At 40.3% G+C, this 17190-nt stretch overlaps 1 protein-coding gene across 3 annotated transcripts in view; it reads left to right on the top strand.

Annotated features, from left to right (window-relative positions):
• The window catches only part of CDH8 (cadherin 8), a 260317-nt gene extending 246571 nt beyond the window's left edge, over positions 1–13746 (top strand). Inside the window, exons 11-12 of one of the 3 annotated variants that reach the window (XM_048515478.1) lie at positions 6901–7152; positions 12026–13746. In XM_048515478.1, coding sequence (XP_048371435.1) covers positions 6901–7152; positions 12026–12519 — 746 coding nt within the window. In that variant the 3' untranslated portion in view covers positions 12520–13746. Of the gene's footprint in view, positions 1–6898; positions 7153–12025 lie in introns of those variants that run through there. The other 2 variants (XM_048515479.1, XM_048515480.1) reach the window with 2 other exon arrangements.
• Positions 13747–17190: the final 3444 nt, after the last annotated feature.

Below are 17190 nucleotides of genomic sequence, written 5' to 3' on the forward strand. Positions count from 1 at the left end.
CTACTGGAGATACCTGCTGTTTTCTGAGCTTATAAGTGCTGTTTTTAAAAAGTGTCCACTGGGAAAGCATAAATAAATCAGATCAACTGGATTTTATTACTCACCAGTAGGGATAATTTGTCTGCAAGAGTCACATTGCAAGAATTCAGTAATGTTGTCTTCATCTACTGATAGTGTTTTAAAGCCTCTGGTGAACAGCACAAGGGTATGGATTTGGAAGAGCTCGTAGAGAAGGTGTTGGTGGAAAGATGGCAGTACAATAAAGGAAAATATATGGCAGTGAAAGTTACTTAATGCCTAATTTGGACCATCTTTCTTTTGGATGGTTTGAATTTCTGTTAAAAGATGTTGACCAATATTGTATCTGCTGGTTCAGATGCACACCTGGCACATCTCATAACATTCACATATAGAAGTGGTCTTTGCATCCTTCTCTGTCTTATATATCTGAGACGAAGAAGAAGAAGAAGAAGAAGAAGAAGAAGAAGAAGAAGAAGAAGAAGAAGAAGAAGAAGAAGAAGAAGAAGAAGAAGAAGAAGAAGAAGAAGAAGAAGAAGAAGAAGAAGAAGAAGAAGAAGAAGAAGAAGAAGAAGAAGAAGAAGAAACAGAATTTCATACTGTTGGAAATCCACAGTGGCTTTCAGTATGGACAAGGGCATTATGAGAGTATGGAACATTGCTCTTATGTCTAAAACGACATGTCAAAAAGAAAGTATAAATCAAGATCAGATACTTTTATGGAAATATAGGCTTTTTATCATGTCATACAGTGATTTTCATTTTTTTGTTATGTGTTCTTTGAAATATTATGATGAGTATTCCTTTGGAATTTTCTTTTGTTTCCATCCAGTTTTTTCTCATTAAACATTTTTTTAAAAGAATCTCTCCTCCTCCTTCTATCTCTTCCCTTCCTACTGAATGTTTTTAGAGCAATTACATTTACTTTGGTGGCTGTTGCTTGTTGATTGAATAACTTGGTATGCAGCCAATAGCAACCAGTAAATAGGTGGAAAATCTCTTTTTTCCTCCATTTCTCCCCTGTCCCTGAATGTTGCATGCTATTTTGGCAGCTTCAGAGGTGCTGCACAACGCACCTGGGGAAATATAGTCCTAAAGTGCCTAACTGTATTTCTCACGGTGCACCAAGCTTCCAAGAAAAGGAGGAAGTTGATGGAATATCAGTTCTAATAGATTATACTCAATCATAAACTATATACCTATGGCTGTCTTCAGACAGATCCTTCACTTTAAAGTTCTCTGGATTAGTATCTTTGCACACATACAGAGAGACACCAAGGAAAATTTAACAATTACACAAGTGCCTCCCCCGTCCCCCTCGGTCCTGACTTTAAGCAGATATGATTTTGTAGAGCAAATCCAAACATGATCCAGAGTTTTGAATTATGTTACACGATGGGGTCTAATGATTTAGATGGCTCAGGCTAGCCTGATCTCATCAGATCTCAGAAGCTAAGTAGGGTTGGTCCTGGTTAGTGCTTGAATGGGAGATCACCAAGGAATACCAGGGTTAGTATGCAGAGGAAGGCAATGACAAACTACTTCTGAATGTCTCTTGCCTTGAAAACCCTACTGGGTCACCATACGTCAGCTGCAACTTGACAGTAATGTACACACATGGGATCCTATTCCCCAGTAGGTGTGTTGGGTGCTATTGCTACAGCAAAACCAGAAGACACATATTTTCCAAAAGACTTGCCTGGGGACTGAACTGATCATGTGTTCTGACTGATCCTTTGGGGATTTTAAAAAAAATCATTATTCATTTTTTGTCCACTTTCCATCAATAGGCCTTGATAAAATGGAAAGGCAGCATACAAAATTTACAAACCAAAATACATTCACCTCAGTAATACGAAGGCTGCATCTAGTCACAAACCAATTGTTTCAGCAACCAATCAGTAGGCAAAGCTGTTCAGGGGGGAAAAATGTTCAGTAATGGGAATCTTGATTTAAATGAATGATTTCAATCTTTAAAATTATCCGCTGTGATTTAAATGGCCTCAATTTAAATCAATCCACCTTGCAAGGGTAACGGAATTGTATTACTGCACTGACACAGTGAAGTACAGGAGGGGTCTTACGAATTCCCTTGCTCAATGTTCCATTCTGTTCAAGTCTCAATCAATCTCTGAAGGACCAAAAGAGAGCCAGCGTGTAGAAACTTTTGTCACTTAAACCAAAGCACAAATTGGTGTGGGGAACTACAACACAGTTACCTTACTCCACTGGGTTTTCTAGAATGACTACCAATCCCCCTTGCCATTATTTGCGTGCTGGAGTAGGGATATTTAAAGATGCTTGTTGGATTTCTTTGTGGAAGAAGTTTCAGAGGGTAGCAGAGTTGCAGTAGAAGAGCAAAATTCATCATCTTAGAGACCAGCATGATTTGGAAGGATATGAGCTCCCTTTGATGTTACTAAACTGTAGGTGTTCTTCGGATTCGGACATTATTGTTGTGAGGATTTTCATTTCACCCATTTCTTGTCACTGATGTAACTAATTTGTTGGCCTCTTTTGTAGTACTGGGTGCCATTTTTCACACTATTCGTAGATTTCTCCACTATTTCCACATCATTAGTACACAACTGGCTCACAACCAGATATTCGTTTTAAGAAGAGTGATTCTCTCAAATTTTGTGAATAAAGGGGAAAAGACAAGTGAAGTTTCGGCTAAAGAGGAGGGAGGGAATTCCTGTTTCAGAAACATGGATTTTGAAATTGAATTACTCTGTGGAATTTGGTAGCATTCTTACCTTGATGTCACTGGATGTGTTCTCCATGGACAATAATCTGCATGTGATCCCTGATCATTCTAACCAGAAGACTGAAGCATACATTACGTGGCACAGGTAGGACAGAAATGCCAATTGTGAGGCTGGGTGCTGAGACTAGCTGAAAAAGATGAGCTGTTCTCCTTTATTGATTTGGTGGACCTTCATGCAGTACAATGACTTTTTAGGACTCATTTGTTTCCACAATTGGACAGAGTCAAAAATATCCACCTTTCCTCCTGATTTCCAGTTTCCCCTGGAGGATTTAAAGTTCTAAATTATGTCCGAGGCAGAACCAATGTATTAAGAATTCATCATTGTTTCATTACCTTTCCCCCCCTTTTTTTCAGACTTTATTTTGCCAAAGTTTTTGTCCCTTCAATTTATCCGATATTTCTGTTGATAAACCACAACCAAAATACAGGTGTTCTTGATTCTACATGTCACTGTATAAAGATTCATTTTGTGTGCTTCTTTACCAGTACATAAGAGTGGGTCTGCAGTGCACTGATGCAATGTGCAGAAATAAATTTTGTACTTTTATATCAAGGAAATATGCTTTTGGTAAAGGGTTTTGGCCCTGTATGCATGTATATAGTTTCAGAGGGTAGCTGCATTGGTCTGCAGTAGAATAGCTAGATTGAAATCTAGTTGCACCTTGTGTTGTCCATTTTGTCCTGTAGGCACTTTTCAAGTAGCCAGAGTTTTTCATCTTTTGCATGTCTTTGCACACCAACTGAAAATCCTTTGAAGGTGACATGCTTGGCTGCAGTGCCCTCTGGATTAGGCTGTTAAAATAGTGTTGTTGACTAGCAACTTGTACAGACTTATGTCAAAGACCAATATAGAAATCTGACACAGAGCTTGTTTCCCTTAACCTTGAAATGCATGAGAAAAGAATCTGAAACATCATCTCAACTCTCACCCCTTCATATAATTCACCAGCTATTGTGTTTACATTGTACTTTCCCACCGTGTGCTGATTTCTTTCCTTTCTGGATGAGAAAATCATGTTGTGCCATTGAGTCTGGAAGAATATTACTGTTATCAATTGGTTGTACTGGGAAAAAAATGATCACATTAACTTGGCATAAACTCATGGACATCCAAGACAGCATGACTCAGAATTGTCTTGCAAATAAAGCAGAAAGGTCTACTAATGGGTGATTGTATGAAAATAAATCTAAGGCTGTTACATTTTTGAAGGCTTCTTTCCCCTTCAATTCTGGTGTTCATATTATTGGTAATAGTAGAAGATGCTGGCTGCCCCTCTTGTAGAGTTGCCTAAAGTAATGGGGGAGGGAGGAGTCTCTTATATTTTGTCAGAGTAAATTCAGCAATTATCTGTGGGATCCTCAGCTATCTGATTTACTACTGGCGCACAGTGGGGACCATTAAATAAAGCTAACATTTCCCTTGCCTTCTTGTTTGTAGCACTGCCTATATTTTACGCTGCAAACACAAGACAGGGCCTCTGTAAATTCAGCTACTGTGCAGGTTAAATGATGATCGAGTTAATGATGTCAACTGTGCCCAAGAGCTGTAGAAAAAATGTAAAAGATTTACTATGCCCCCCCTCCAAGGAAGTTGCTATTAGCCACTCAGAGATCTGTGCCTAGTTTCAATAGATAAGGTTGCTGGTTTTCAGGGGTTCCCCCCCCCTTCAAATCAGAGCACCGTAAACTCTGTTGAATCAGAAACCTGCACACCACAACTGATCTCTCTAAATTTGAAAAAGTACAGAAAATAATCCAGGGGCTCTGGGGTTCAAGGAACAGTGTAGGAGCAAAGTGGGGTCTGTCATAGTTGGGGAAAATCTTTGATAAGTGACCCCCCCTTTTGCAGATAAACATGTCTGTCTTGTAAAGAAAATGCAGTTAGGATCTAAAGAACACACAGAACATGTGTCAGTGTAAGGCCCCTTCCGCAAATGCAGAATAACGCACTTTCATTCACTTTCACAATTGTTTGCAAGTGGATTTTGCTATTCCACACAGTAAAATCCAGCTGCAAAGTGGATTGAAAGTGGATTGAAAGTGCATTATTCTGCACGTGCGGAAGGGGGATAACTTTGCATTCCTTAGGTCATAAGTGTGTTTTCCTCTACGCATGTGTATGCATGCAGCTAGATTTAAAACCAATGGCACCATTGAAGCCAACACAATTTTCACAAGTCAACGCTGATAGCCCCAAAAGCATTTTGGTCTCCAAGATGCTACTGGATTTTAATCTAACAGTTCTGCTTCAGACCAACACAGCTACCCTCTGACCAGCAGCTGTAGATGGACACATGCATACAGTGACAAAACACTGAACAAAAAACAAATTTCCTTGATAAAAGTTCAAAAAAATTGCACGTTGCATCAATGCAGTGCAGATTCACTCTTGTGCATTGGTAAAGCAGCACACAGAATGAATCTTCATACAGCTGTGAGTAGAATCACATACAGCCCGCCTTTTCAGTGTGCTTTGTTAACAGGCATATCGGATGAATTGGAGGGATTTTAAACTGTAGCAAGGCATACACGACCAGCATCTACAAAATCTGGAAAGGAAAAGGGGCAAAAAAAGAATGATGAATTCTTAGTACATCGATTCTGCTTTAGACATAATTCAGCACTCTAAATCCTCCAGGAAAAACTGGAAGTCAGGAGAAAAGAGGGATATTTTTGGCACAGCTCCCACAGCTTGTGGGAACAGCTCATCTTTTTCAACTAGTTTCAGAACCCAGCCTCACAGCTGGCATTTCTACCCTACCTGTGCCACACAAGGTATGCTTCAGTATTCTGGTTAGAACGATCAGGGATCACATTCAGAGTGATGTCCATGGGGAACTCGTCCAGTGTAATCAAGCTAAGTATGCTACCAAGTTTCACAGAGCAATTCAATTCCAAAATCCATGTTTCTGAAACAGGGATTCTTCCCCACCTTTGGCTGAAACTGCACTTGCCTTTTCCCTAACAGTACAGACAGAATTTGAGAGAATCATTCTTCAAACTGATGTCTGGTTGTGAGCCAGTTGTATACAAATGACATTGAAATAGTGGAGAATCGACGAATGGTGTTAAAAATGGCACCCATTGCCACCTAAGAGACCAACAAATTAGTCACATTAGTGGCAAAAAAATGAGTGAAATTAAAATGCTCACAATGACACCATTTAAATCTCAAAGCAGCTAAATCTATAGAACATATACAACTTTTATTATTTTACTATGTTCTTTCACTCTTTTCTTTTCTTGCTGTTTCCAATGTTTCCTTTTATTTTATTGCTTTTTGTTTTTATCCCATTTTTGCTTTGGTTGTTATATATTTTATACTACATTTGTATATATTGGATTTTTATATATGCATATAGGAATGTATATATATACATATAGGAATGTATGTGGGAATGTAGCAGAAATGTAGGAGTGGGGAACCATATCTGCTTTACCTCTGAGTTATCAATGCACAGCTGCGACCCATCAACTGGGGCTTTATACATGTACGCACACACATGTATAGATATATAAATGTAGTATATAAGCAGTGGTGGGATTCAAATAATTTAACAACCGGTTCCTGTGGTGGGATTCAAATAATTTAACAACTGGTTGTTTACAAGCACCATTTTAACAACCAGTTCTGCCAAAGTGGTGTGAACCTGCTGAATCCCACCACTGTATATAAGTATATAACATATCATATATACTACGTATGTTTGTGCATATGTGTGTATAAAGCCCCAATCAGTGGGTCGCAGTTGTGCATTGATAACACAGAGGCAAAGCAGATTTGTTTCCCCACTCCTACTTTCCTGCTGGGTGACCTTGGGCTAGTCACAGTTCTCTCAGAACTCTCTTAGCCCCACCCACCTCACAAGGTGTCCCTTGTGGGGAGATGAAGGGGAAGGAGTTTGTAAGCCCCTTTCAGGCTCTTTACAGGATAGAAAGGGGGGGAGGTATAAATCCAAACTCTTCTTCTTCGAAAGTGTTCAAGTTGACTGCCCGTAATTAACAACAATCAGACATGCTTCGGGTTTTTTATTTATGACAATACCCCCTAGCGAGAAAATCAGTTTTGCTTTGTATAGTCTTTATGCAAAATATGTTTGTTGTTCTTCCAGATAACACCCTTGACATTTTGACCAAACGTAGTGGATTCAGCCGGCAGAAGCAGGAAGTGTATCTTCTACCAATCATTATCAGTGACAGTGGAAATCCTCCAATGAGCAGCACCAGCACTCTCACCATTAAGGTCTGTGGTTGCAGCAGCGAGGGTATTGCCCAGTCCTGCAGTGCTGAAGCTTATGTACTCCCTATCGGTCTCAGCATGGGAGCTTTAATAGCAATACTAGCCTGCATCATTTTACTGCTAGGTATGTATTTGTTTACTGATCAGATAGCTTTCCAAACATTTGTGATACATAAATGATTTTAATTCAGTGGTACAGATACATCTTTCAGGAAGAGGGTTTCTGTGGAAAACACATTAAAATACAAACATGTTTTAAAATACACATTAAAAATGAAAAAAATACTGGTGGTGCCCATTTGACATATGGGACTAGATCCAACCAACATTTTACTGGATCATTCCCATTTCTCCTTCTTACTACAGTCCCCATCCATCAGGACATTTGTCCATGCAAATTCCCAGCATAGATTTCTTGGTAGTCAAAAGAGACCCCATCATGCCTTCCCACCCCCACCCCCCACAGGTAGAAAAACTTGTTACATCCAACCCAGGGTGTGTATGCCAGTGACTATGAGATTTTTTCATGAACAGTAATATACTTTCCAGTTTGTTCTAAAGGGCAAGTTTGTACATGAAAATTGAATGTGTTTATTTAAAGTGTTTCTGTGACACTTTTCTACCCATGCCTGTGAACTAGGACAAACTCAGGCCTTTTCCGCACGGGCGTTTAATGGCGACCTGAGGACGGCAAAAACGCCGTCCCCAGGCCGCCATTTGCACAGGGCTTAGAGCATGCCGCTACGTAACCAGCGCCAGCCGCCTCAACGCCACCCGCCCGGCCCGAAGCCGGCGTTTCCATAGTGCGCTTGGAAGCGCACTTTTTGTGGAAACCGGCTGGAAGCCACTGCTGTGCGAACGGCAGTGGCTTCCAGGCGCTTCCCCCCCCACTCCCTCCCTGCACTTACTTTGTCCCCGGCCCTCTGGCGCGTTGCCTAGGCCTGGGGACACGCCCCCGTAATCAGCCGCAGGCGGCTAAGAAGCAAGTCACGCAAGGTCCAGGGGGGCGTCATCTCCAGACCTCAAGCGCGATGTGCCGGAGGGCCTGGGATGCGCTGGGTCAACCCGGGCGAATTTTGGCGGCATCAGCTGAGCGCCATCGTCCTGGCTCTTTCTGGGGCTGTTCATGCGAACGGTCCCAGCATCGTCGGGTCGGCCAACCCAGCTGCTTCAGCCTCTGTGCGGAAACGGCCCCAGATTTGCCCTCAAAAGTGCTGTAATGCCTTGCCCTATACCACACACTGCACAACTTCAGTTTTGCTGCCCATCAATATCACTCTCCAGTTATGAGTAAAAATACAGGCAAGTCTTATTGATTAAGCTTTTTCAATATGGAATTATGTGTCCTAGATTCTGTGCAAGTTGGTTGGATTCAGCCAGCTTTTACACTCAATCTTGCTCAGTTCTACCCATTGCTATGGCCCCATCCCTAGGGATGCCAGCCCTTAGAGCAGGGGTGTCAAACTCACAGCCTTCCAGATGTCCATGAACTAGAATTCCCATCAATCCCTCCCAACATTAGCATTGGCTATACTGACAAGGGCTGATGGGAATTGTAGTTCATGGACATCTGGAGGGCTGCGAGTTTGACACCTGTGCCTTAGAGTATTGATGAGTATAGTTAAGACTGCCAGGACATCACTTCTTGTCTGGGAACAGGAAGTGATGTCACAATTCTCTAGGAATTTTCAAATTTCTATGGCAAAACTATAGAGAAATTGATAGAGCATCTGGATGCCAAGTCCAGATTCATAATATAGAGACCTGAACATTCTTAGAGTAGTGTGATATCATCTCCTGTTCTGTAACCAGAAGTGAAGTTCTGGTGTCAATTGACACTTTTCCTTTCCCCATTTCCCTCATAATTCCAATGAACGAGGGTGGGATATGAAGTGTTAATGAGAGGCTGCCCACCAGAATTGAGTAAGTAACAATCCTGTCCTTCCCACGTAGCCTTTGTCCATCCAAGTGCCCCAGCATAGCATTTTTGGTGGTCAAAGAAAAAACTGATCAGAACCAATCTAGTGAGGTACTTTGCTTAACTTTACTATATAATTGTATAAATAGAAGAGGGTTACTGAAAGTGCTCCTCAGTCAAAAGTCAAATAAATAAAATCTCATCTGGGACATCATGCTTTCCAGGGCTACTCTTGTGAATTATACATACAGCACATATAATTTCTATGCAACATGTTGGGAGGGGTGGATTCTACCCCTATTCTATTACTCTACTCCACTGACCAAGGTCTGACACCTTTCTCCATCTTAATAAGCCTTCCTCCAATTCAAGTGACTACCCAACTAAGAGAAGTCCATTGCTGAAATTCCACCCCTAGCTGCTGTCTTACTGCTTCCAAAGAAATGTGCTTGAAAGTGGGTTTGTTGGAGACAGGTTCTTAAGAAGGAAGCAGTTGCCAAACTGAAACAATACTAATGGCTGCTATTTCACATGTTTATTGGAAAATAGCTATGTGACATTCAGTGAATTTTACAGAAACAAATACCATAATTTACATGTTTTCAGCCTATATGCCCACAGTATATATGCCTGAACTGGATTTCATTGCAAGGTTAAAAAGGAGGGAGGGGAGGGAACCCAGAAGATTTTTGTTTTCAAGATTGAGAGCTTAGTGTCACATATACAAACAAAAGTAAGCACCGTGTAGATGATCGGAACAGATTCATGTGGATCAAGTAAGAATGGCATTGTTTGTTCCAGCGAACACACAAACAATGCAAGACCAAAAACATTCCTGACTAGGATAATTTTGAATGTCTTATACCTGGAATTTCAACCTAAACATCCACATTCAATTTCACTTTTGTGCAACTCAATCCTGTGGTTCTTTATTTGCCTTTTTTCGCTTGAGTTATTTTCCCCATAACATTATGCATTTTTAAACATTCTGTGTCAATAAATCAGCATGAAAAAGTGCATGTATATGCGTCGCTGGGACAGGTCATATGTATGTGATCCATGTGAGTGACTCTATGGCTCATTCCGCACATGCAGAATAATGCACTTTCAAACTGCTTTCAGTGCTCTTTGAAGCTGTGCGGAATAGCAAAATCCACTTGCAAACAGTTGTGAAAGTGGTTTGAAAATGCATTATTTTGTGTGTGCGGAAGGGGCCTATTATGAAGCAAAAAGCAGAGTGGTATCAGTCTGTTAAAGATGGGAGTATGAAATGTCATGGCCAAGTTAGCTCACAATCTTCATCAGCTCAAATTAGAAAAGTTAGGGGAAATTGGTTTTCGGCTACCTGATGATGTCAAAAAACCTTAAGCAGCCAATCAGAATAGGTCATCACATGAAAACATAATACATAGGCATACACCTTTCAGAAAAGAAATAATGTTTCTGCCTTACCTAATACCAAAATCTGGTCTGACCCATAGCTCTAGTAAAAAAGTGCCTTTCTCTGGAGCAGGGGTCCCCAAACTACGGCCCGGGGGCCAAATGTGGCCCCCTGAAGGCATTTATCCGGCCCGCCAGGCATGGTGGCGATGGCTCCATTCATGTGTAGTGGGGGTTCGAGGGAGAGGAGGAACCGGCCCCAACGGCTGCTGATTGCAATTACATGATGGCACCCCCAAATCTCCATGAATTTTCTGACCCAGAGTTGGAAACCTTACACGTGGCAACTCCTGTTCCGCCCTTCCCTCTCAGCTACTCCATGTGTTGCTCTCAGGCTTTCTGTTCCACCTCACTCCCATTGGCATCAGCCAGGCTGGCGAATCGCTCGCTGGCTGCTAGGGAGGAAAGAACCCCGGAAGATACCTAATCGTGGGTTAGATGGAATGCTTCATTGGGAAAGAGTACCCTGCTTTTTTTTTTTACAGGGAAGGTGACCGCACAGCCTCCCCCAACAATATTTGGAGCCCACCCTGTACTTGACATACTTTGGTCACTGTTCTAAAAATAGACCATGACAGAAAGGCTGAAATGTGAAATCAAACATTTTACAATCATTTGTGCATAGAAATTTGTTCATAGTTTTTTTTAGTCCGGCCCTCCAACAGTCTGAGGGACAGTGAACTGGCCCCCTGTTTAAAAAGTTTGGGGACCTCTGCTCTAGAGATTAGGTTTTCTGCTACCGTGTTTCCCCAAATATAAGACAGTGTCTTATATTAATTTTTGCTCCCAAAGATGTGCCATGTCTTATTTTCAGGGGATGTCTTATTTTTCCTGTGTTCTGTTCGTCGGGCATGCTTCCAAACAAAAACTTTGCTATGTCTTACTTTCGGGGGATGCCTTATATTTCACACTTCAGCAAAACCTCTACTATGTCTTATTTTTCGGGGATGTCTTATATTAGGGGAAACAGGGTAGTAGAAGGAAGATGTGTGTTTCCCAGAAGGATCTAGTTGGCAAGTATTAAAATCAAAATGTTGCCTTAGCTAGACTTTGGTTGAATCCTGGAAGGCAATTTTTAAACTCTTAAGTGTACAAGTATGCTTTGGTATCATTTTCTTTTTTCCTAAGGTTTTATCTAAAGGATGAGTAACCAATCCCCAATTTTACGTATGCCACTTTGTATTTTTGTCCAGTTTTAGAGTTCTGCTTTCTGCTGTTACTTTTGTAGATTTGTCTGAACTGTATGCATATTTTTAAAGGCACTATTTATACTTCTAATATTTGCCATTTCTATGTACCAATACACACACACACACTCTCTTCCTCTCTCTCTTTACACACACACACAAACACGTAATGTGTCATGCTGATTTATTGAAAAATAAAAAATGCGTAAACGTTTCAGACAAATATAGTGTGGGGAAACAGAAAATAGCGCTTTTATAATGAACCATTAACTCAATTCGCATAAGGCATAAGCAACTTTGTTTATTGGTTCAAAACAACAGAGATAAAAAAAATTAAATTATCTCTAGTTTTGTAGGAATAAAAACTCTTTCACCTTCCTAGTTTTCTTTTTTCTTTTTCCCAGTAGAAGGTGGTTTCAAAGTCTAACCAGATTGTGGTATTTCATTTGCAGTCATTGTGGTGTTGTTTGTAACCCTGAGGAGACACAAGAATGAGCCTCTGATTATCAAAGACGACGAGGACGTGAGAGAAAACATAATTCGGTATGATGATGAAGGAGGTGGCGAAGAAGATACGGAAGCGTTTGACATTGCAACTTTGCAAAACCCAGATGGAATAAACGGATTTTTGCCCCGCAAGGATATTAAACCTGATCTTCAGTTTATGCCCAGACAGGGACTGGCCCCTGTTCCTAATGGTGTTGATGTTGACGAATTCATCAACGTCAGGCTTCACGAAGCTGATAATGACCCTACAGCGCCTCCATATGACTCAATCCAGATTTATGGGTATGAGGGGAGAGGCTCAGTTGCTGGTTCCCTAAGCTCCTTAGAGTCTTCAACTTCAGACTCAGATCAGAATTTTGACTACCTCAGTGAATGGGGCCCTCGTTTTAAAAGACTTGGAGAACTTTACTCAGTTGGAGAAAGTGATAAAGAAACTTGACAGTGGATTACAAACTCTCTTTTTCACTCTTGACTTAAACACTCCTGTAATATTCTAGGGCCACTGCTGTTAGTTTTGACTAATGTGGCTTTTTTTTGTTTTAGGGGCAAGATTAGCACCGGTCATCTATAAAATCAACTACATTGTAATGTTGAACCAAAAACAAAAAAGTGCATAAATCAAAAGTATATGTTAGGAGGTCCGAGTCTTGTGGAGTGTGAAGTAAAGTACGTAGAGTGTCTAGAAGTCTTTGGATATTCTATATTCACATGACCACTCTAAAGATGGGGGTTTGGATCGTTGATAGTTTTCAGAGAAGCAAGGGGAAAAGATACTTTTCTACGGAACAGGCTTATGTGGATTTTTGCTGGAGAAGAGTATGTTCTGAAGGACATTGAAGAGCTAACAGTTTTTTTTCCACGTTGCCAATGAAGATCCCACTTTAAAAAAAATGTTAAAGCAATATCTGGTCTTCTGTGCAATGCTGAATAGAAAAAGAGCATTGAAAATGTCCCTCTTGGCCTCAACTGTGCAGTGACCATAATTTGTACATAAGGTAATTGTTGGCCACAAAACAACAGACTGAATATCATCTTTAAATATTGTGTCAAGCCTTAAAATATTCACATGTTCTTAATCCATTCCAGTGATGGGATTCAAAATCCACAGTTGTGTCAAAGTTCAGGAGTGGGGAAGAGCATTGAAAGTCCCCTCCTTTTAACAAAACAAATTGTTTTTTAGAAGAATCTCTCCTGTCACCTGCTTCGTCTTCAATAAAGAAAAAAAAATCTGTAAAAAAAAAGAGAATGGACTTGCATATATGATACAAAAGCTGATTTTATTGCTAAAGAACAAAATTTATTTGTTTAATCCTTGAAATAAATATTTTATTGATGTCCATTAACTGCTTTTATTTATTAAGATTGGTTATCCAGAACAGCTTAAGGGGAGGGGGAAGTCTAAATGATATCCATTAATTTGTTTTCTATATATAGCGAATGTTTAATAAACTGTACAGTTTGAAAACAAGACTTGAGCAACAAGCTGTCCATTAGCATAAAGGTTATATCTAAATGTTAGCAGGGTGAAAGTGTTCCCAGAGGAAAACAGCAACAATCGTGGACCATTTTATACTATTTTCATCAACTTAGTATCTGGTATTTCGATACAAGCACAATCGGCTGGAAATAACCTGGTTCATGTGAATATTAAAAAAAAAAATCTAAACTTTGAAAATGTCACCCATTTCATTACCAGATCATACTTGCTTCTAGTTCACTGTATTAAAAGAAGAACCAGTGTGTACATAATTTTCTTGCTTATGTTTTTAGCTTTTATTTTCTAGAATATTCATGGTTATGCACAGGGATCTTGCTCATGGAAAAAAAGAAGCACCTAGAAGCTGTCAGCATTTTCAATTTGTAACGTACCATTTAGGAGTAGCAATTGTATAATAAAAAAAAACTAAGTATTACATGCAAATCATTTTTACTCCCCCCATTTTTTTTGTTTTGATGCTCTTGTTTTGTTTATTTACTCCATGTATTGTATTATTCAGAAAAAAAATCTTGTATTGTTTCCTACTTTGTGGAAATATATTTTTATAAATACCTTCTTTGTGATCACATCTTCTTTCCATTTCTGCTGCATCCGACAGAGACGCGTTGCCACTGCTGAATACACTCTGAATAGACCGACAGCACTTGCTTCTCCCAAGCCTTTGTATTAACCAATGGATTGTTTGGCTGTTAGCCAATCACCTGTTTAATCATAACAGGTGAAGTCAGCATCAAACAAAAAGCAAAGATGAGCAAATCCCCTCCCCCTGCTTTCTATTCCACAAGGTTGCTGGGGCTCACCTTCTGCTTCTTCTGCATTCTGCTTAGCAAGGAGGATTTCAAACATTAATTTCATCGGGCACAGTTTGCCACAGCAAATGGTTCCTTTGCATCTTGTTTCCCATCTCTGTTACCTATGCAAGTTGAACACTAAAAAAATATATATTGATGTAACAGTAGATTGGATGCAGACTCTTTTTGTGCAGTGATTTACTCATATAAAGTATGAATGCACATTTGTAAACATTAACACTACACAAAAAAGAAGTTCGGTGCTGTTATACACGCAGGATTAGAACCAATGGAGAAGAGATCTCACATAGAATTTTTGCACTGAATATCCCCTGTTTCCCCTCTCCTGCAATAGCCATCTGTTTGTCCTGAAAATCCTTTCTGAGAGCCATGAACAAAATGCAGCACACGTTTTGGGAAGGTGTGGTGCGACGAGAACCAATAATCAAGAAAAATTGCTTGCTCCTTCTTCCACAGGTGACTTGCAGTGGTAGAGGAGGTGTATTTCCCATCTTCACTACAACCCGCCCTTCTGAGGATCTTTAGGATTTCTAAGAAAAGCAGTAGGTTGCTGGAGGAGAAAGGAAATTGGGGAAAGACCCACATATCAACTTGGTGAGGGAGCTCCTCCCCCCTTCCCCCATTTTGCAAACAGAGAACTAACATTTCAAGGTTGGAGGGCCAGTGCAGTCGAATGGACACTGGGCTCAGGCCATTTCTTTATTAACTTTTTTTATATCCCCACTGTCTCCCAATGTGGACCCGAAGCCGGTTCAGTTGTTCTCCTCAGTTTCTTCTTCACCACAATCCTTTGAGGCAGGTTAGCTTGATAATGTGTGACTAGCCCAATGTCAGCCAATAAGCTTCAATGGCAGAGTGAAGATTTGAGTCTGGGTCTTCCAAATCCTACAGTCTAACCACTTCAACAAACTGGACAGTGGAGACCATGGCTCAAAATCCCCATGAAGTTGTTGATGGCCTTGGATTCATCATTATCTCAGTCTTTGGCTCATCGAAAATATGATCAGAAGGACACAGTTGAATCAATTCCCATCTGGAAACAAACAGGAATAAAAGGATTCTTAAAATGGCATTGACTTGTGTTGATTCTGATTGCAGACACCTTTTTAATGGGAGCATTTGGCAGATAACTCATATGTAACACCACTTCCGCCCAATTGTAGAGACTTTAATGAAATTAACGAATTCTTGTGTTGATTAAAATGAGGCTCTATTCACATGCTCTATCTTTGAATAACTTTATTCAGTCCTTTCTCGCTAATAACCAACTGAATAGGGGTTTGATTGAAAGGTAAGCTGCATTCGCTAGCAGTTTATAATGAAGCTGAAAAAAAAACTCATTTCATTCCAGATTTCATGAACAGTCAACCACTTGCTTGCACAGGCTCGCTGGCTCAAATTCACCCGTTAAAAAAGAAAAGCCTCCATTTATTTCATTTTTAAGCTGTCTTCCCCTGAGTGTTCTGGACTCCTGACATGCCTTAAATCAAAAGCCAGGTACAAAACAGATCCCTTTGAAGGTATATATACATTGATACAAAGAACATTTCCAATAGTCGAGTTTTTGATCTCTAGGGCCTGGATGTTATCTTTTCCGGCCAGTTCAAGTTGAAGAACTTTTCCTCCTATGTCGTCTGCAATGAGGGTCATTAGTCCTCTGCTTGCTCTGCCATATGCACTTGTTCTGACTGCTTGGATGGCAAATTGCCTATACTTGTCTAAGGCATATTTTGTATGATCAACACACCAGGTCTCTTGTAGGCAAATAATGTCATATTGATTTAAATATGCTACGAAGGAGTTGTCATCCATTTTGGGGCTTAACCCCGCCACGTTCCATGAGATGGCCTTCCAAACCTCTACAAAACAGAACAAAATCACTGTTTCAGTACAATATATAAGATGAGAGCCAACGACTCCCACAAAGTGAAGAGTATTCATCTGATTCAGAAAGTCATTCCCCAAGGGAGGAAGAACGTCATAGAAATTGGTGTTGGATCCAATTCATGATGGTGGATCCAATTCATGACTTTTTAAAAATTACCCCATACTTGTTTTACCAAGGACATGGGAAGCCAATGAAAATATAATGGGCAGGTACTGATCAGCCTTTTTGGCTGGCAAAAAAAAAACATGAAGAAGGGGGTTTATTTGACCTCTAGAATGAATTGGGAAACATGCCTGGACAAAAGCCACACTGGGTGGAGGCTGCACTGGGAAGCGTTGCAGGATGAAGTAGAAATGCTGATAGGATAGAATCCAGTGATTTTGTATCTCTTTAACCACAGATCTTGGTGTGTCATGAAAGGGACTAAGTTTGTGCATTGTGAATTGATTGTGGAGAACTCAGTAGGTGCAAAACATCAAACGTTCAGTCTTCCAAAATAAACAGGGCACACCTAAGCAAGTCCCTGGCAGGAAGTCCAATTTAATAGACCTCGGGAGAATTCTGAGTAGACCTGCTTAGACCAGTTCTGATAATAGCCTGCAAAATAGGAAATGCATATTAAATTCAGACTTCTCATACTGTATGTGAACACTGCGTGTCCAGAAATAGAGGAGGAGTATAACTCAAGGACATGTAGAAGTTGTCAGTCCCTCCCATCTACAGTAGCAATATCTCAGCTAGGGGGTATTGGAAAAGTCCTTCTCCAACTGAGAATAATTCTAGAAAGCCACTGCTAGAGTCAAGATCACTCAGCTAAATGAACAATTTGCTGCTGCATAAAGTAGACTGATATGTACAAGGCAGCTATACTTAAGGGTTAATAATAGACAACACAAGCCCACCTTTCTACTA

This window comes from Sphaerodactylus townsendi, linkage group LG14 (assembly GCF_021028975.2).
Source record: "Sphaerodactylus townsendi isolate TG3544 linkage group LG14, MPM_Stown_v2.3, whole genome shotgun sequence".
NCBI classification, from domain to species: Eukaryota; Metazoa; Chordata; class Lepidosauria; order Squamata; family Sphaerodactylidae; genus Sphaerodactylus; species Sphaerodactylus townsendi.